The 22035-nt window shown below is 28.0% G+C and overlaps 2 protein-coding genes across 2 annotated transcripts; both read left to right on the top strand.

Annotated features, from left to right (window-relative positions):
• The first annotated feature begins 3758 nt into the window (after positions 1 to 3758).
• Positions 3759 to 5179, top strand: LOC133668264 (trans-resveratrol di-O-methyltransferase-like). The gene is made up of 2 exons (XM_062088040.1): positions 3759 to 4562; positions 4709 to 5179. The coding sequence occupies exons 1-2, from the start codon at positions 3789 to 3791 to the stop codon at positions 5006 to 5008; spliced, it is 1074 nt and encodes a 357-aa protein (XP_061944024.1). The 5' UTR covers positions 3759 to 3788; the 3' UTR covers positions 5009 to 5179.
• Positions 5180 to 17609: 12430 nt separating this feature from the next.
• LOC133668007 (trans-resveratrol di-O-methyltransferase-like) lies at positions 17610 to 19040 on the top strand. The gene is made up of 2 exons (XM_062087737.1): positions 17610 to 18423; positions 18570 to 19040. The coding sequence occupies exons 1-2, from the start codon at positions 17671 to 17673 to the stop codon at positions 18867 to 18869; spliced, it is 1053 nt and encodes a 350-aa protein (XP_061943721.1). The 5' UTR covers positions 17610 to 17670; the 3' UTR covers positions 18870 to 19040.
• Positions 19041 to 22035: the final 2995 nt, after the last annotated feature.

Genomic DNA, 22035 nt, shown 5'->3' with positions numbered 1-22035 from the left:
GTTAAATTTCTTTCTAGTTAGTTTTTTTTCCTTCTTAGAGGTTTTTTTTCTTTTATTTTTTCTTTTTAATTAATTTAGTTTATTAATATTAAATTTTTTTCTAAGTAGTTCTCAGCTGATGCCTTTAGTTTTTATTTTTTTTGTTGTTTTTATACCTTTGACTGTGGACTACACAATGCAGTCCAGAGTGAAAAGGCTGATGCCTTTTATTTTTTTCTTTTTAATTAATTTTTTTATTTAATTTAAATTGTTAATGTTAAATTTTTTTCGATTTAGTTATCAAACTTTCATGATACGGATTCCGGATTTAACAGGCTAACCTGGTTTGACGAATTAGCACAGTTGATTTTGGGTTAACCCTTTAATTTATTTTTTCCTTTTTAATTATCAAACTTTTACGATGTGAATTCAAGGTATGACGGGTTAACCTGGTTTGAAGGGTTAACCAAGTTAATTCATATTTTTTTTCTTTTTCTTCATTAGTTTTTTTCTTCCTGTTGGTTTTTTTTCTTTGTTTTTTTTCTCTTTTTAACTAATCTATTTAATTATCATATTTTTATGACACGACCTTGCAGCCAGACCCATGTCCAATGCTATTGGGTTTGGTATTGCAGTCCAGACACTTTTATGCTAAGGGTTAACCAAAGTTTAATGTTATTATTAATATTATAAATATTACTCTTGGGTCAGACGTTGCAACCAAACCTAAGACTCTTGGGTATAACTTTGCAAAAAAATCTAACACTTTTAGATCTTGATGTTTTTTGAAATGCAAAAAATAAATGACCCACGACATCATGCGGAGCACGTATCTAGCTACAATACTGAAAGGAAAATCACTTTCACTGTAGAAATGGGAATTTGGAAATTATATGTGGGATTTTGGATTTGTATATATGGCTTGGAAATTAGGTGTAGGTTTTTGGGTTTGGACATGTGTTCATTTGAACGTCCAATGCATTTTTTTTCTCTCTTTATAGACGTGGCTGTTTCTTTGCCATATTTTTTGTCCTTGGTTATTGAAATTTGGTTAAGAGTTTTCCTACGAAGGGGATTGCAATTGGAAAAATTAATATTCTCTGCTTTCTTTTCCCTTTGTTTGATCACGCAGGATTTGACGATGCAGGTATCAAATTTCAGAATTAATTTAGAAATGTTTTTTTTTCCAATGAGAGAGTGTTTAGAAACGTGATAATTATTATTTTTAATTTTTAATTTAATTATTATTATTTTTTGTTTTTAGATCATTTTAATATGCTGATATTAAAATTAATTTTTTTAAAATATATATTATTTTAATATATTTATAAATAAAAAATAATTTAAAAACTAACTTGTGAGTCTCCACAATTGTTTTCAGGACTCTGTTATAATTTTTCTTCAAGCTTGTGAAACGGAGTGTTTCTCCAACTCGTGTTAACTGCTGCTTTGCTGTTTCTTCATAGACTTGGGAAGTTACGTGTTCCGAACAATTGATTACATCTTGTGCACTATATGGCAGAAGAGATACAGAAAATGACTTCTATTATCAATAATTTATTCTTATTGGACCTCCTGAATTATTGCTGTCTTTAGTGAATTCTAACCCATATATTAAGAATATCTTTTCTGAAATATCACTTTCCCCACTTTTAATTTTTTTCACGGAATGAAATGATTTTCTGACATATCGTTTAATTTCAAATCCTTGATTTGGAACAGGAGATTCAACCTGTACAATACTATTTAGCACGGTTTTTAATGCATTTTCACGTAATTTTATGCACACTGATGATGATTGTAATTATGACCAATATTTTCACTAATGTGGTTGGTATTACGTAATTTTTATAATTATAATTTGAAAAAAATAAATTTAAAAAAATATAATTACTGATGGTTAATTGAATTTAAATATTTGTTTAGTAAAAATTATGATTAAGGTTTATGAGCAGCAAAAAATATATATAAGATATTTGAATAAAATTATGGTTAAATTGATCTAGGTAATGCTATTACAAAAAACTACATGTAATTATTTTTTTAATTTTCAATTGCATTAATTTACATTTCATTAATATTAAATTTTACAAACAACCACACCAAATACAACACTTTTTTTCGTTCCATTAAACTTACTGCAATTCTATCCCAAACAAAATCCATACGTGAAGGCACCTAGTTGCCATGAGTTTGTGACCGTAAAAACACATCGGTTAAAAAATCATCGAGGATAAAATCAGGATGACAATCAAATTCTCTAAATGCAATAACTTCTTGTGACTTTTTTTTAATATAGTTGTATAGTATCATTGATGCCACTATAATTTAAACTTGTGTTTTGTAAGGAAAACATGACATATTCTTTAAATTTCTCTATCTTTTTTTTTACACTCCAACTATACGTTCAATGACATAACATACTAAAGATTGACCACGATTGAAAATTTCTTTCCATATTCATGGTTGGCCTCGCTTATGAAATTCTTGAAAATGATACATCTGGACCTAAAAACGAACTCACTGGAATAAGGAAGAAGTCTGATGGTGTCGTTGTGGATGTAATTAACGTTGAACAAAATGGTGGTATTCAGTGCCTTTTCTGCAGGCTTGTGTTGTGATTATGGAAGAGTTTGGAGAATACTGTGTAGATGGTTGCTCTGGTTTCTCTATTGATCAGATCTGGTTTCTCCATTTTTTGCCTTTCTTTACAAATGGTAGGAGACGAGCAGGGCAGGGACTCCATGGTAACCCTGGGCAAACATCAAAGAAAATTTAAGAACCCCAACAAAAAAAGCATGCACACTGCTGTGCAATTTACTGCGTTTTCAACATAAATTTATGTGGGACCCGCTTCACCAAACTCAGCTTTGTTTGGAACCAAACAATTATTAACCGTGGTTCACCGCAAACGTGAAATCCACCGCGCAAACAAACATAGAGTGGCTTGTTTGATTGTGATTGGTCATATTTATAGGTCTTGAAATTTTTTCATAAAAACATATTTTATTATTGATAGAGAAATTGTTGCTTATTTATTGATGTGTGATATTATAATTGTTGTGTCTCACATTTTCATACAATTTCTAGGCCAGATAAACACTTTAATAGCTACCTATCAAAACTATCAACTCAATCGTGAAAAGCTTAATTTCTATATAAAGTTTTTTCACGAATTTTTCAATATTTATAATGGGCTGTCGGCTTCTTAGTTACTACGATAATTATGCCAAGCAGAGCAAAGGGACTGGTCGTTATCTCCAGCCAAAGTAATTACCAATTGTTGCCTCATGTAAAGTAATGAAACTTTATATAAAATGACGTACATATTTTAGTCCAATTCTTATGTAATTTTACTCTTTGGTTACCTTTCTGAGATCATATGATAAGCTTGGATAGATTAGTGAAGTTTATACGCTTCTTCAATTTTTATTTAAATATAAGTCTGGTAGTATATTGTTTAAACTATTTTAGCTCTTATATTTTCTTTGTGATGGATGAAAACAGTGGATTCTACATGACTGGAATGATGAAAACAGAGGGTTTTGCTTTTTCTGTGGTCTCAGGTTCGAGCTTGTGGTTGCTCATATAATAGCTACTGGAAGCTTATATGATCGTTAACTTCAGGGTCTGTAGAATTAGTCGAGTGCGTGTAAGCTGGCCCGGACATCCATGTTAATAATAATAATAATAATAATAAAAAGATATAGTCACATCCTCTTCTATATATAGTCTAAGCATTCCAATGTCGATCATACAAGTTCATAGTATATATCAAACCTTAAAAATCTTGAGACAGTCTAGTGAAAATGCATGTGGCTGAAGAAAACCTGCATGGTGCCGAGCTACTTCAAGCTCAAGCTCATGTTTGGAATCACATCTTCAACTTCGTAAACTCAATGTCTCTAAAATGTGCTATTCAACTAGGCATACCGGATGTTATCCATGATCATGGAAAACCCATGACCCTTTCTGAACTTGTCGCTGTCTTGCCCATTCACCCATCCAAAGCCCCTGGAGTCTATCGCCTCATGCGCATACTGCTCCATTCTGGTTTCTTTGCGACACAAAATAATAGTGGAGAGACTGAAGGAGAAGGCTATGTTCTCACCAATGCTTCTCAACTCCTTATCAAGGACAACCCTTTGAGTGTAACACCATTCTTGCTAGCCATGCTTGATCCAATTTTAACACAACCATGGCATTATGTAAGCGTTTGGTTCCAAAATGATGCCCCTTCCTCGTTCTATACGGCCCATCAAAGGACATGTTGGGAATATGCTGGCCATGAAACAAAGCTCAATCATTTATTTAATGAAGCTATGGCAAGTGATGCTCGATTGGTTTCGAGTGTGTTGGTAAATGAGTGCAAGGGAGTTTTCGAAGGGTTAAATTCGTTGGTTGATGTTGGGGGTGGCACTGGAACTGTGGCCAAGGCAATAGCTAAAGAATTCCAGCATTTGGATTGCACAGTCTTTGATCTCCCACATGTGGTAGCTGGTTTGGAGGGAAGTGAAAACTTGAAATATCTTGGTGGAGACATGTTCGAGGCAATTCCTCAAGCAGATGCAATTCTGCTGAAGGTGAAATGACTTTTTTTAACTGATCAGAACAGTATTACTAAGCATATATAACACCAAAACTTAAAAAAAATAAAATTACTGGTTTCTTTCAGTTTAGACTATTAATACTTCTAACATGTTTTTATTTCATTATTGATGACAATCAGTGGATTCTTCATGACTGGAATGACGAGGAATGCGTGAAAATACTCAAGCAATGCAAGGAGGCAATTAAGGGCCGAGAAGGAGGAAAGCTGATTATCATAGATATGGTGGTGGAGAACAATAAAGAGGTAGAAGGTTCAACTGAGACACAGCTCTTCTTTGATATGCTGATGATGATCTTGGTCACAGGAAAAGAAAGAAACGAGAAAGAATGGGCCAAACTATTCACTGATGCTGGCTTCAGTAACTATAAGATCAATCCAGTTCTGGGTTTAAGATCTCTCATTGAAGTTTATCCTTGATAAGCTAGCTCTTGACCACCCATGTGTCATAATCTATGAAACAAGGGAGGTCTGCAATTAATATTGTCTTGTTGCAAAATCATATGAAATAATGTCTCTAGAGTGTCATGTACTAAACATATTGCCTTGTTGCAAAATCATATTAAATAAATTAGTCTTTATAATAGATAATTTTTCCGTGTAGGAAGACTAAAATTTTTATATAACATAAAAAAATATGTTAGTATAAAGTGTTTTCTAATAATAAGAAATAAGAAAGATTTTAATTATGAACTTAAAATTTGGAATTTGATGCATATATTTAATAAAATAGATTGATAATTATATTCGTCAACAAATATTAAAAAGAGATTTTAATGTTAACTAAAAACTAGGTCAAGAAATCGTGAAAGAAGTAGATGCAAATTAAGATATCCGTTCTTGTACTATAACGAGCACTTTAATTTTTTAACTTAATTACATGACACCTAATATTTTTTGTAAAAAAAATAATAATTTAAATGACATCGAAATAAACAAATATGCTAGTATAAGTCTTCCTTTTTTTATTATTAATATCTTTAATCTTAATAAAAAAAATAAAACTTTCTTTTCTATGTTATTTATTTAATAAAAATCAAAAGCAATAAAAAGACATATCAAAACAAATTGGATGATTTAAAATAAGTATAAAAAAATATATTTCTAAATAAAATCCCTTGATCTCAATAATATGATCAAAGTTTCTTAGAAAATCTTTACTAGAATATTTGTTTCTTAGACACCACTCAATTATTATTCCAAAAGTAAGTTTCAATTATGAGAAAATAATATTATGGTAATTTTGATACGAGTATATTAAAAAATATAAAAATAATACAACCCTTGTGCATTGTTACAGAAAGCTATTTGACAATATTATTAAAATCAGCTCAATTAATTAACTTTATGACCTTCAGATCCAACTCCTTACTTAACCTAGGTTTCAACTTAAACTATGTAGAGATTGAACTAATTTGATCTAAGGCCCGTTTGTTTGCAGGAAAGTAGCATTTTTTTGGAAAATGAATTTCTGGGAAAGTGAATTCCAGGAAAGTGAATTCCAGAAAAGTATTTTTCGATGTTTGGTAGTGTAATGGAAAATAAGTTGGAAAACACTTTCCAGTGTTTGGTTATGTTATGGAAAATAACTTATTAATGTTTTATTTTTTCAAATTTATTAAAATAATAAGGAACAAATCTTACAAATTAAAAAGTTGAATGAGAATGAAATTGAAAAAAAAATATAATTTCATAAATTATCTCAAATAAAATAAATAATAATCAAAATAATAGAGATCAAATCTAAAAAATTAAAATAATAAAAGGTGAAGAAATTAAAATAATAATAATTAACATTTCATAAATTATTTCAAATAAAATAAGTAAAAATCAAAAGAATGAAGATTAAATTTGATAGATAAAAAATTTCAATAAAAAAATGATAAGGAAAAAGCAAATAGCAATTATAAAAATAAGGACCAAAATTAATATAAAAATTAAATTTAAGAGAAGAAATTGAAAAATAAATATTCAAAACAAATTATATATAGCAATCAAAAGTTTGAGGATCAAATTTGATATAATCAACAAATAATGACATTTCTAAATTTTTCACAACTTCCGGAAAGTGTTTTCCGCCCAATTTTTCAGGAAAACACTTTCCTGAAAACTAAGCCAAATTTTCCTTTGACTGGAAAGTGTTTTCCGTTGACCAACTTTTCCAATGGCAAACAAACACATGAAAGTTTGGAAAGTGGTTTCCCGGAAACCACTTTCCGGAAAACAAACACAACCAAAAAAGAAAACACTTTCCTAGAAACCAAACCAAAATTTTCTTTGACTGGAAAGTGTTTTCCGTTGACCGAAAAGTGTTTCCGTTGACCAGAAAGTGTTTTCTGTTGACCGGAAAGTGTTTTCCGTTGACCAACTTTCCTAGTGGCAAACAAATACAGGAAAGTTTGGAAAGTGGTTTCCTGAAAAATGAATTCTGGAAAACAAACATGGCCCTAGTCAACTTGTTTTAACCTAAATGACTCAGTTTGATTTTAAAAAATAATTTCAAGATTATATAGTTTTTTTTAATATTGAGATGATGATATCTTAGATTAATATGAGTCAACATGGATTAACTAGTAAAACTCATAATATAGGCATGAACCCGAATTAGTTTAATAACTTTATTTTTTATAATTATTTTTTATTTGATTATATGATAATAAAAATAGATGTTCATAGAAAAACAACTAAATATTTTTTTCAAAACAAACAATTATGATAGATTATATAAAAAGAACACTTGCTAACATTATAAAATATTATTACAATCTTATTAAAACATAGAGTAGAAATTGAATGTTATTTAATAAAATAATATCTAAAATATACTCTTAATTAATTTAACAATTTCATAAAATAATATACCCAATATATTTGAAATTAATCAATTATAAAGAAATGAAATATAAATTCAAGGGGAAAAGACAAAAGAAAGTTCAAGTGTGTGAGCCTATCTGGTCAAAATAAGGCCAAGCACACATGCTAACCTAGCTGACTCGAGCATCTAGGCTTTTTTTATTTAATTAATTAAGGTGATGACATGCTTTTTTTTTAAATTAAAAAAGAGAGAGTCAAACGATGCGTTATATTTCAAACTCATGTACTCAAACATGAACAAAATGATATCAAACGAAAAGGACCAAAATAAAATTAAAAAAAATTAAACGCAATTTTTTTTTGAAAATAAGGTGACTACACATAACATAAAAAAAAAGGCTGTATTTTTTCCTCATTGTCAATTATGGTCACTCAGTTTTAATGTTTTGCAAATAATAAAATTGAATTTGTTTTCATTAAATCAAGCATTAATTATTCAATACCATGATATTTCTTTGAGACCTCTATAATTTAATAGAAAGCAAATTTAAAATAATTTATGAAATTTAATTTTTAAAAAATATATATATAAACTATTGTTCGAGAGAATATTTGTATATACATATTTTTTAAAAAAAATATTTGACTTACGGTAAAACGTAAGTCAAATTAAAAAAACAACTAAAACTGCTTAGTGAATCCGCATAGATAATGTTTAAGATCGTTTTTTTTTTAAATATTGAAATGATGATGATGAACTCAAATTAACCCATTAAACATGCGATCGAATCCTTTAACTTTAACCATGTTTAATAACTTTGCTTGGAAGTGAGCTTTGGAGTCACCATTACATATATTAAACTAGTGACTATGATGAATCTCATTACAAAGGATAATTCTTTCATTTCTTGGGTCCATTCACAGAAAGATTAGGAAACGAAAGTATTCCACACAAATCGCTCATTTCTACAAAATTAATAATCTAAATTACTTTCTTTTTGAATTTTGTAATCGTGAAATATATATCATATTCATAAATACTCATTATTTCTTTTCTTATTGTAGTGACCAGGGATTTTGCACCTCATATATATACAAGAAAAAAAAAAACCATTACTATGAATAAATTGTGAGCTTATGTATCTTATATTGTTTCATAATAAAGTGCGAGCAGTTGTTTTTGGATTTAAATATGAAAATCGTTGCATGGAGATGATATAATTAACTTTATTTTACTGCAAATAAAAATAGAGATTAAAAGTCTAAATTTAAGAGTATTAGATCTCTTTAAACATTCAGGATACTAAAATTTGGGGTTTTTTTTCATGTATCTCAAATCAGGTTATTAGATCATAAAAATCTTATCTTAATGAATATTTTAAAATATTAATGTGTTATATCCGGATTGATATAATATCCTTCTTCTACTTAAAAGATATTGAGCTAGAACATATCATTTATAAGAAAAAAATAATAAATATTTTAAAATACCAAAAAATAATTTGTAAGACAAGTCAGTTTGATATTAGTGTTGCATTAAAAAAAAGTGATGAAGATATATATTTTTCTTTTTTTTTCTTTTTTTTTTGTTCACTTGTGCTCGCTAATATCTCTCGCTACTATTGACTCGAGTGTTTGAGAATATGATTATGATTATTTTTCAAAATATTATTTACTTGAAAATATATTAAAATATTTTTTTATTTTTTAAAATATTATTTTTGACATTAACACATCAAACTATTTAAAAACATTAAAAAATAATTTTAATAAATTTTGTTTTTCAAATTTTAGCTGATTCCTATTTAGAATACAATACCAATACCAAACGTGGCGAAATTTGGAACATTATCGATCTTGAAATCAGGCTAGCCAGGCTCGGTCTTATGGGCCTAGAATGCGAGCCCATTATGCTTTCACTAGAAGGCTTCAGATTCTTCGTGGATCTATAAAGTAGTCCAGATCATGTACAGCTTTAGCACGTTGCCTAAGGGACAAATTGGTTAAACCCTTTTAATTACTAAAACAACTCCACCAACTGGGGTCGGTTTTATTATTGATATAAATAGTGAAATATTTAAATTATTTAATATATTTAGTTAATAAATTTATGGCTCAGCTAAACGTGAGGTTGCGGGTTGAAGCATTAGATGCAATTGTATAAAGTAAAAATAAAAATAAAAACTGGTACAAGCGTGCGGGTCTTTTTTAGGCACATGCACCTAGGGTTTTTTCACAAACCCATGGCTTTTTTTTATAGGTAATTTAGGTTTTTGACCTTTTTTTTAATTATTTTTTTTAAAATAAAATTTGTATTTAACTTTAACATTTAGTATTGTGTTAATTTTTTAATTTTAGATGTAACTGAATAAGATGAGACATTTCTTATATAATTTAATTTAGAACTTAGCCTAGATAAGTAATCATATCAAGATTTTTTAAATTTAATTTATTATACCAAATTTTATAACAACATTAAATTGTTTTAGTTAATCTAGATGTTATTTCTTATGATGAATAATGAAATCATGTTCAATAAACAAATATATACTACCACAAACAAGCATTTACATTGTTTTCAAATTTTGGTAATATATTTTTTTTATAGCTCATTTGATATTGTAGTATTGATTATTTTTTAAAGTATTTTTTATCTAGAAATATATTAAATAATTTTTTTATTTTTTAGAATTTATTTTTCACATCAGTATATCAAAACAATTTAAAATCATAAAAATATATTAATTTAATGAAAATAAAAAAAATTAATTTTTTAAAGTATTTTTGAAATTCAAAATCAAATAAAATTTTGAATTAAAATAAGTGTCGGCAAGTAGATCAAAACAGCTCACCTGCCTTTATTATCACAGATCCATAGATGATGCAGCAGACTCTTGATCTGGAGTGTTTGAGTGCAGCACTCTCTCCCAAGTCCCACCAACAACGAGGCACTAGGTGCTTTGTTCTCGCCCTCCCTGTCACTCATGGCATGGGCCATAATTGGGAGTCCGAAAGAGCTAACATTTTCACAGCGTTTATCACACCATTGCAAAATCAATAATGTTGGGGGTTTTGGTTTTTGTTTTTTTTTTTTCCCTTCGATAGTGTAGTTAAAGCTTGTTTTCAATTGAATTTGATGAGGTTAAGGATTCTTTAAATCAATTTTTGCAAATTAAAATTAAAATTAAGAGATTCATGAAAATTTTGCTTCAAAGATATGTTTAATTAGGATTTGAATCTGAAAACACCTCACCCCATTAACTCTAATCATATAGGCTTGTATATCTCTTAAAATTAGATTTTCTACATGATAGATAATTTCATCTAACTCTATTAAAAGGGATGTAAGTAGAATTTAAATTCATAACCATTTTATTATCACAGATTTCAATAAATTGTAAAAAAAAAAAACAAAATATAGAGTTGTAAAAAGGGATAAATTCCAAAACTTATATATATATATATATATATATATATATATATATATATAATGAGACTTGCAAAAGCATAAAACACCCTTGATCTCTACATCTTTTGTATTCTGGTGACCTTTAAGATCAACACCATCATCTACATCCTATATTCCTATTTCTGCCCTACATTTGCTCATCTCTATTATGGATGGTGTTGCTAGTGGATTTTTAGCTGCTATTTTTTTTTTCTTGTCTCTAAAGCTTATAATAGGTGGCCCATGGATTGGTTAGGCTAATAATGCTTTGATGAATCTAAGGTAACTCGGTAAATTAAGCTTCATGGGTTATATAAACTCTTTTATTATATCAATGGAGTTCTATATATCTAAGATATATATTTATTTATATAAAGGGATGGATGAATGAACTCTAATTTCTTTTAAATTATAATAAATTGAAAGAAAAACAAGAAAATAGAGTTCTCTTTTTAGTCCTTTTCTATTGGGAGGAGAGAAAGAGAATTGTTGGATTTTGGTTTAGAAAGAAAAAGTGATCGTTGGGGAAGATTCTGACAACCAAAACGATTATTTTTTGTCAAAAGTTTACATATGATGAATGATGTTATGTTTAGGTGTTTGTTTACCTTGAAAACACCTAAAACAACAGATTTGATCTTGAGAAGAATTTTTGTTTCTGGTGGATTTCGAGTTTTTTTGCGGTCTATTGGCTTTTTGGTGGCCATGGATTGATTTAACAAGGTCCCTAGAATTTTTTCTAAGTGTTTTGGGTAAAAAAAATATGAATTGAAAATAGAATTTTAGGTAAAAAAACAAAGGACCCTATTTTTTCGATCACCATAGTAGTCGGATTCTAGGTTGACAAGACGACGCATTATCCACTGACGCAAGCGGCGCATTATTTTTTTGGATATACTTGGGGCAGATGACGCGTTGTCCGCCCCATTAAATGTTTTTTAAAAAATAAAGCTCATGCTTGGGCTTGGCCATGCAGGCCCGCACGCAAGTTGTTGCTTTATTTAGTAAGACGCTAGGCCTGGCCTAATTAACCTAGTTCTTTTAATTTTTTTTTAAATTTTAGTTTTTTAAAAAATAATGCATTATTTGTGTATATTTTTTAAATAAATTTTAGTTTTGTGTTTTAATTAGATTGTGATTATTTTTAAATGATATTGAGTGTGTTTAATTTTTAGAGAGACATGTTTGATTTATCTGTAATTTTTTCTTAATTTTATATAGATTAAATTTATTTTTTTAATATTAATTTTTTATAAGATTTTTCATACGCGCAGCATTGCATTATTTTTTTTAATTGTTGTTCGATAAATTTTATGTGTTTGTCGGTTTCTATTAAAAATTTATTTTGATAGAGAAATTCATTAAATATAATCAGATAAAGTATTAGTATTGCGATATTAGATATCTTGATTTTTATTTTTCACTTTTTTTCTCAATTTTATTTTTGTTTATTGTTGATGAATTTTTTTTCATTTCTTTACAAAATGGTTATTGAGTTGTTTAATTAGATTCGTGCATAAGTTTTTTGATTTATATCTAGGAGTTTTGTTTTCAGTGTAAAAATCCAAGTTGATGAGTTAATATTTTTTTTATTATGTTTTAATGTTTAGGATCTTATGCTTATTCTTATGATTTTTTTTTTATTTTTTCTTTGAATTTTTTATAAAAATTTCATTGTTTTTAGTCTCACCCTTCAATCCAAATTTATTGTGTATTTCATAAAAGCTTTTTGTTCTTTTGTTAATATTTTTATGCTTTTCAATTTAACTCTCAAATTTAAAATTTGTTTTTACCTTTTGATTTATATTTTATTACAATTTTAATATTCATTATTTTTATTTTATTTTTTTATTTTGGATTTTTTTGTGTTGTTTTTTTTTTGTGATTTAACCCTCATGATTTTTTCATATATAGTACTTTCGATCTTATAACTCGGGTCATGGTTTAGAAAATTAACAATAATTGACTTTTTTTTGTCTTTTTTATATTCATATTTTTTTTATTTTTCTTTCTAAGAAATTAGTATATTCTCATTTAATTTTTACTTTGTTAAAAAATAAGATTATTGAGATATTTTTTGAATAATGTGAAGATATATTTCTATGATATTGACAAACATTCATCTTTTGCATTGAATAGTTGTTTTATTTCGTTTTGTTTTTTATTGATATCTTATTTTCTAATGATATTATTAAATTAATAGAGTTTATGAACTTCTAGTTTTATCTGATTATAAAATTTGGTGTCAATATTGAAACCAAATTCCCTCACTACTCATTAACAGAGCATTTTTGCGCTGTTAATGAATCATTTTTCTATGCATATATAATCCCTTTTATCTTTGACACAAGCAAGATTTATCTCCAGATCTCTTGATCTTATATTAATTAACTTTACAAGCTAAACTAGTTAGACCATATAACAACGCTTATATTTAAATCTTATATAACAAAGTACAATTTGCTTGAAGTACTTATAAAATGATCATTGCGACATAAATATAATATTTTGGTCAATATTACTAAAAAATTTAATTATTAGCCATAACAAATGCATTTTAAGAACCATGAAACTGAAGGTAAAATTATATTCCTATAATATTATTTTCCATAGACAATATCATTTATCATCAATCGTGTGTGTGTGTGTGTGTGTGTTTATTTATATAAGTCTGGTAGTATATTGTTTAAACTATTTTAGCTCTTGTATTTTCTCTGTGATGGATGGAAACAGTGGATTCTACATGACTGGAATGATGAAGAATGTGTTAAGATAGTTAAGAAATGCAAGGAAGCAATCAAGGACAGGGAAGGAGGGAAGGTGATGATCATAGACATGATGATGGATAACCAGAAAGGAGAAGACGACTCAATTGAAACACAAATATTCTTCGACATGCTCATGATGATTTTGGTCACTGGCCAAGAAAGAAACGAGAAAGAATGGGCTAAACTATTCTCTGATGCTGGTTTTAGTAACTACAAGATAACTCCCATACTGGGTTTAAGGTCTATCATTGAAGTATTCCCTTGATGAGGAAAGCAATAGTTGCCTTTTAAGCATCTACTTAGCTGCCCCTATGAGTTACTTAATTTCCCTTGTGTTACGATAAGCAAGCTGCGGGTTGTTCCAAACCCTTGTGTTTCATTATGGGTTTCCTTTTCTGTTGTTCAGTAGTCATATCAAGGATCAAATAAGTTATTTCTCTTACATAAAAAAATAATTACTTATTACAAAGTTGAGTAATCTCATAGATTGTTACTTTCAAAGTTATGTTTAGATCGTTTTTCACAACCCAAAGAATATATATTATAATTGTTCTCTTCGAGATTTTATATTTTAAAACTTCTTTATAATAATTGTATTTTTAATCTCATTAAAAATATCTTTCTCAATATATACAACAAATTTTCATTTATTTATTTCTAAATCTTTCAAGAACTAGAAAAGTTCTTGACAACAATTATATACTGACATATGGTACATAACATCTAAAATCATAGTTTAAAAAGATTGTTACAAATTGATGTTATTCTTTCTGACCTTTTGTTTTGTACAAGTGGATTAAACATAAATATTAAAAGTTTTCTTTTTAATTTATTTATTATGTCCATAATTTTTTTAGTTGTTCTATACTTCATTTTTAATCACTAGTAAATTCATCGCCGTCAGTTTTCATATGAAAATCATAGCAAAATACATATCATTTCATCAAAATTCATTTCAATTCATATCCATTAGCATATAATATTACCCATACACATATTAATTCATCAAACCCATAAATTATTATAAACCCCAATATTTTTAATAACTAATTATAAATAAATAAAACTAAAATTAGATAATGAAACAAATAGAAAAGATGAAGGAAACTTCCCTAAAGTATAAAGCATAAGAGGTCACTTGCTTAACTAATTAATAGTTTAGGGCTTGAAGAAAAATTTTATAGAAAAAAGAGAGGTAGGGACAATAATAAAAATAGAAAAAGAGCTTGGATCAATTAGTAGTTAACAAAGAAAATTAACCCTGTAAAGCTATTATATTAATATCTTAATATAAAAAAATACTTTGAAAAAAATAATTAAGGGGGCTATTGCCACCTTTTGCTCCATTGTGGCTCAGCCATTGTCTTTAAAGAGCAAACGTAGAACCTGATCAGTTAATTTATATTCCTTAGAATTTTGACAAGATAATACTTGATTAAAAATGTTTTGTTTTAATCATTTATGAGTTTTTTAACTTAAATTTTTCAGATAAATTAAACAAATCATAGGTCAGAACTATTGACACAAAACTTAATTTTTATATAAATTTTTTTCACAACTTCATCAGCCGCCGTCAGCTTCCTATTTACCACCATAGTTATTAAACCCGGCCCGGGGATTGACCCGGCTAAGGGACGAGGTCCTAGGTTTCATGGGTCAACTCGGGTCAACTCGGATTAACCCGGAAAAATTAAAAAAAATTAAAGTTTTAATATTTCATATAAAAAAATCCATGTAAATATAGATTATATATATTATGAAGTTTAAAAGAATATTTTAAAAAGTTTTTTATCCTACATTGAAAAAACATAACTTTTTCCTTTGAAATATAGAGTATATATACTAATTAGTTTCAAATCTCACATTGAAAAAACATAACTTTTTTCATGAGAACATAGAGTATATATATAAAAGGGCTTCAAATCCCACATTAAAAAGATACTATGTTATCCTTTTAAGTTGAAGTATTTAAACCAAAAGGTTTTTTTATCCTACATTGAAAAAATATGGTTTTTTTTCATGAAAATATAGGGTATATATACTAATGAGTTTGGCCGGGCTGTTGCCACAGCCGGTCTTTTATTAGAACTAGACTGGTCTAGCTACCAGGTCGACCTACCGAGCTGAGCCGGGTTTAATAAAAGTGTTTACCAGTACTATTATGCCAAGGAGAGGAAAGGGACGTGGTCGTTATCTACAGCTAAAGTAATTACCACTCGTTGCCTCATGTAAATCATGTTCCAAATGTAAAGTAATGCAATTTTATATAAAATGACGTACATATTTAGTCCAATTCTTATTAGTTTTACTCTTTGGTTACCTTGCTGAAATCATATGATAAGCTTGCATAGATTAGTGAATACGCTTCTTCAATTTTTATTTAAAATTTAAAACATTGAATGCCATGTCTACGTTTTGGAGTATGATTGAATACTATTATTATTATTATTATTATTTTGATAACTCGGGATGTCCGGGCCAGTTTACACGCGTCACAACTAATCCCCGGACCCACTGAACACCCTGCAAGCCCAGTAGGCATGTAAAATATCACGGGGATAACAGATGTGCACGCTAAGGCTCGAACTCAAGTGACGGAAACAAGGAAACCTTGCTTCTGCCGCTGGGCTAGAAGCCCTAGTGCATTATTGAATACTATTATTAATTGACGAGGACATTAAGGAATGATGAAAAGACGTCATATTGAGAAGAAAGCGGAGAAGAAACGAATCTAGTTTTTTTTTTTTAATAATACTTTAGTTCAATAGTGTCACATCCAGGGGCGGAAGGAGGGGGGCAAGGAGGGGTCCCGCCCCCCCTAAAATATTCCACCCCTGTGACCCCCCCTCATATATATATATATATAATTAAATGTGGAAAATGTTTTTTATTCTACAAAGGTGAGTTTTTTTACTGTAATTAAGTGTGATTTTTCAATCTGATTTTTTTAAAATTAATTTACGTAGCACTAATATAAATCCTGTAAATATAAAATCATTACTTTGCGCAATAAATTCTGCAGCCGGTCAAAAACAAAAATATAAATATAAATCATAAGTAAAATTTTTTAACAGAAAAATTGAAGCAGAGCCATCAATTAATTTATTTTTCATCAAACAAAATAAGGTAACTTAAATTTAAAATCTATTTTTATTTTGTTTTGAGATGTTTGTTATTAATTTGAGGAGGTTTTTTATATATATAATTCTACTATTTTTGCTTCATTTTTATCTTAGATCTGCTAATTTTACCAATTGTTTTTTGAATTCTTGTTATAGTGCTTTTTTTTGAATTAATTAGATATATTTTATTGGTTTGTTTTGATTATACTTTGATTTTTTTATGTTCTGTTTTTAGCAGAATCACCAAAATTATCAATTTTTTCTCACGATATATGTTTTAATTTTAGGTTGAACCATGAACAAAATAAGAAAATTTTGATTTTTTATCAAAAAAAAAATATTGATAACTCGCAGCCTAGTGAACCATCTCCAATGTGTAATGTTAAAGTTATGATTGAGCAACTTCAATACGCCTCAATTTACAAAGTTATGATTGAGCAACTTCAATGCGCCTCAATTTACAAAGAACCTGCGTTGATTAGTGAGAATAGTTCTTTATTATTTTATGCTTTATTTCAAAGTTTATTGAACATAAATAATACTTCGTTTTAGCTAATGTTTCTTATATACTTTGTATGTTTATATTTGAAAGATATAAAGACCAACAACATTAAAGTGATGAATATATTATGAAGATGAAATTAACTTCGTTGTTTTGATTTAATTTGGTATTTCTTCAAATCTTTTACCTTATACAAAGATCATTATATGTTTATAGTAAATTATTTGAATAAAACTAAATTATACAGATTTTTTTACAACTCATGTACAATAAAGTAAAATAAATATTATATTTTATTATATTACTTATCCCCCCCTCGCCCCCGAGTGTCACATCCTCTTCTATATATAGTCTAAGCATTCCAATGTCGATCATACAAGTTCATAGTATATATCAAACCTTAAAAATCTAGAGACAGTCTAGGGAAAATGCATGGTGCTGAGCTACTTCAAGCTCAAGCTCATGTTTGGAATCACATCTTCAACTTCGTAAACTCAATGTCTCTAAAATGTGCTATTCAACTAGGCATACCGGATGTTATCCATAATCATGGAAAACCCATGACCCTTTCTGAACTTGTCGCTGTCTTGCCCATTCACCCATCCAAAGCCCCTGGAGTCTATCGCCTCATGCGCGTACTGGTCCATTCTGGTTTCTTTGCGACACAAAATAATAGTGGAGAGACTGAAGGAGAAGGCTATGTTCTCACCAATGCTTCTCAACTCCTTATCAAGGACAACCCTTTCAGTGTAACACCATTCTTGCTAGCCATGCTTGATCCAATTTTAACACAACCATGGCATTATGTAAGCGTTTGGTTCCAAAATGATGTCCCTTCCTCGTTCTATACGGCCCATCAAAGGACACTTTGGGAATATGCTGGCCATGAAACAAAGCTCAATCATTTCTTTAATGAAGCTATGGCAAGTGATGCTCGATTGGTTTCGAGTGTGTTGGTAAATGAGTGCAAGGGAGTTTTCGAAGGGTTAAATTCGTTGGTTGATGTTGGGGGTGGCACTGGAACTGTGGCCAAGGCAATAGCTAAAGAATTCCAGCATTTGGATTGCACAGTCTTTGATCTCCCACATGTGGTAGCTGGTTTGGAGGGAAGTGAAAACTTGAAATATCTTGGTGGAGACATGTTCGAGGCAATTCCTCAAGCAGATGCAATTCTGCTGAAGGTGAAATGACTTTTTTTAACTGATCAGAACAGTATTACTAAGCATATATAACACCAAAACTTAAAAAAAATAAAATTACTGGTTTCTTTCAGTTTAGACTATTAATACTTCTAACATGTTTTTATTTCATTATTGATGACAATCAGTGGATTCTTCATGACTGGAATGACGAGGAATGCGTGAAAATACTCAAGCAATGCAAGGAGGCAATTAAGGGCCGAGAAGGAGGAAAGCTGATTATCATAGATATGGTGGTGGAGAACAATAAAGAGGTAGAAGGTTCAACTGAGACACAGCTCTTCTTTGATATGCTGATGATGATCTTGGTCACAGGAAAAGAAAGAAACGAGAAAGAATGGGCCAAACTATTCACTGATGCTGGCTTCAGTAACTATAAGATCAACCCAGTTCTGGGTTTAAGATCTCTCATTGAAGTTTATCCTTGATAAGCTAGCTCTTGATCACCCATGTATCATAATCTATGAAACACCGGAGGTCTGCAATTAATATTGTCTTGTTGCAAAATCATATGAAATAATGTCTCTAGAGTGTCATGTACTGAACATATTGCCTTGTTGCAAAATCATATTAAATAAATTAGTCTTTATAATAGATAATTTTTCCGCGTAGCAAGACTAAAATTTTTATTTAACATAAAAAAAAATATGTTAGTGTTGATAAAGTGTTTTCTAATAATAAAAAAGATTTTAATTATGAACTTAAAATTTAAAATTTGATGCATGCATATATTTAATAAAATAGATTGATGATTATATTTGCCAACAACTATTAAAAAGAGATTTTAATATTAACTAAAAACTAGGTTAAAAAACCGTGAAGCAGATGCAAATTAAGATATTTGTTGTTCTATTATAAGGAACACTTTAATTTTTTTATTTAATTATATAATGTCTAATTTTTTATTTTTTTTTGTAAAAACAATAATCATTTAAATGATATTGAAATAAACAAATATGCAAGTATACGTTTTTGTCTCTCTCTTTTTTTTATTAATATCTTTAATTTTAATAAAAAAATAAAACTTTTTTTTCTATGTTATTTATTTAATAAAAACCAAAAACAATAAAAAAACATACCAAAACAAATTAACTTTAAAACCTTGAGATCCATCTCCTTACTTAACCTAGGTTTCAACTAAAACTATATAGAGGTTAAACTAATTTGATCTTTATAAACCATTGTTTAAAAAAATATTTTACATAGTAAGTGCAATACTAAAACGAAAATCACTTTCACTGTAGAAATGGCAATTTGGAAATTATATGTGGGATTTTGGGTTTGTATATATGGCTTGGAAATTAGGTGTCGGTTTTTGGGTTTGTACATGTGGATGACGGCATTTTTGTAATTTTCTGTTGCAGGTTTTTTCCCTCTCTTTACTTGACATGTGGATTTTGTTTTTTTATTTGTTTGGTTGTCCTAATTCTAAGACCTTCTAGGTGAATCCAATGCATTTATTGAAATCTGGTTAAGAGTTTTGGGGATTGCAAATTGGAAAAATTAATATTCTCTGCTTTCTTTTCCCTTTGTTTGATCAGGCAGGATTTAATGATGCAGGCATCAAATTTGAGAATTAATTTAGAAATGGTTTTATTCTAATAATAATTATTTTTTAAAATAGCTTTTTTACTTAAAAATATATCAGAATAATATATATATATATATATTTTAAAATTATTTCTGACATTAAAATATCTAAAAACACTCAAAAATTAATTTAAAATAAAATAAAATAAAAATTATTTTTAAAATATAAAAATAAACAAATATAAATATCACATGAATGGTGTTGATCATGGCCATGCTATTTTTTAGAAAAATTAGGAAATTTATGAGTATTTTAGTTTTTATAATCTAAAAAATCCATTCAATCTAATATAAATATTTTAAATTATTATTTATATTAAAAAAGTTATTGTCATATAACTAAATAAAGACTCTTCATATTATTTTTCTTAATAAAATAATTATAAAATTATATGCATTTATAAAATGTTAAAAGAAATTGTTAAGTCTAACTGGAAATTAAGCAAGTTAGCTTATGAATAGATGAATATCAAAATAAATCATCCATGCTACATGGGCCCCTTTAAAATTTTTCATTTGATTAATTAATAATAATAATAATAATAATAATTTTTTCTTTGAATAATTAATTTTTTTTAATACTAAAAAATACATTGATATATTATTTTTATCGTTAATATTTTTATTATACCCGCATGGAACAACTCGTAAATCTTAGGATGTCAAATTGAAATTTATTTAATTTCTTATAAGATCCCATTTTTTAGCTTTAGAATTATTTTTTTATTTTGTTTACTAGTTAATGATACTTAATTCTTCTTCTTCTTCTTTGTTGCATTTTATAGTAATTATATTTAATATTTGAGTTAAATGAATTATTTTAACATTTCAAAATCTTTGAAATAAATATTTTAACATAGCGAAATATCTATAAAAATAAAATAACAGCAAGAATATAATTTACTTTCCAACAGCTTAATTTGTTGACGAAGCCTTAACATCGTAAAATCAAGCCTTAATTTAAAGAATGTAAATTGTTTTCTTGTTATTATTAATTAATGTTATAATAATAATCTGTTCTTATAATATTGTTTTTATATCCAAACAACCCATGGTAAAATCGTAAATTTCTATTTAATTACAGAGATTACTAAAAATCCAAGTTTCATCATCTAATTTTTATCCCCATAAGATATATAAAAAAAAACTAAGAAAAATTATAAAAAATAAACTAAAATTCTAATAAAAAAAAGGGAAAGAAAATCCATCTGTGCTTCCGTGGAAAATGATTATATTTCTTTTTAATTTTTATGTTAATTTTGGTTTTTTATCACTCAATTGTTTTTCAATAAGCTAAACTTTTATTAAGTAAAATTAGGCATTAAATCAATTTTGGGATGCTACATGACATATAAACTAAGGGAGGGGAAACAAATTAAAAAGAGTTTAGTGCATAAAATCATTGAAAACGTAAGTTAAAAGGACAAAATTGAAAAGAAAATTAAATAATTCATGACCAAGATAAAATTTCAAATATTTATAAAGGAAAAAATTGGTTGTGAGCTCTAATATTCATTGAATACAAAGTAAAACATTAATGCTTTTCAGTTGTTTCTCTATTCATCTCTATCTATCTGACTTGTGATTAGCTACAAGTTGGATATATTATTTTTTAATAAAAAAACTAAATATGTAGACTTTTCTAATATATTTTTTGACATTAAAAAATCATAAATAAAAAATAAAAAGTTAATGCATGCATTTAAATTATAATCGTTTTCAACTTATTCCTGAATCTTTAGAACTTTGAAATAGAGTTCAAATATTAGGGTATAAGCTGACATAAGATTTAAATGGTATTCTGAAGGAATGAGAGAGACATTAGAGCTAAAAAATGAGTACTTAGGCCTCATTTTCTTTTAATTTAAGGGAAGAAGACAATAAATAGTAAAATTATAGTCATTTTCAACTAGTTCCTAAACCTTTAGAAATTTGCAATAGAGCTTCTAATCAACTCTAATCATCTTGGATTCCTTGTAATTTCACCTTTAGCCTTCTTTAATT

This window comes from Populus nigra, chromosome 11 (genome assembly GCF_951802175.1).
Source record: "Populus nigra chromosome 11, ddPopNigr1.1, whole genome shotgun sequence".
Classification (NCBI taxonomy): domain Eukaryota; kingdom Viridiplantae; phylum Streptophyta; class Magnoliopsida; order Malpighiales; family Salicaceae; genus Populus; species Populus nigra.
The sequence above is the reverse complement of the archived record's forward strand: the minus strand, read 5'-3'. Positions and strand labels throughout refer to the sequence as shown.

What these genes read in the sequence shown, in the direction of transcription:
- LOC133668264 (XM_062088040.1), top strand. Translation starts at nt 3,789, where the DNA reads ATGCATGTGGCTGAAGAAAACCTGCATGGTGCCGAGCTACTTCAAGCT. An exon ending in CAGATGCAATTCTGCTGAAG is followed by an intron (nt 4,563 to 4,708) that starts GTGAAATGACTT and finishes GATGACAATCAG; the next exon opens with TGGATTCTTCATGACTGGAA.
- LOC133668007 (XM_062087737.1), top strand. Translation starts at nt 17,671, where the DNA reads ATGCATGGTGCTGAGCTACTTCAAGCTCAAGCTCATGTTTGGAATCAC. An exon ending in CAGATGCAATTCTGCTGAAG is followed by an intron (nt 18,424 to 18,569) that starts GTGAAATGACTT and finishes GATGACAATCAG; the next exon opens with TGGATTCTTCATGACTGGAA.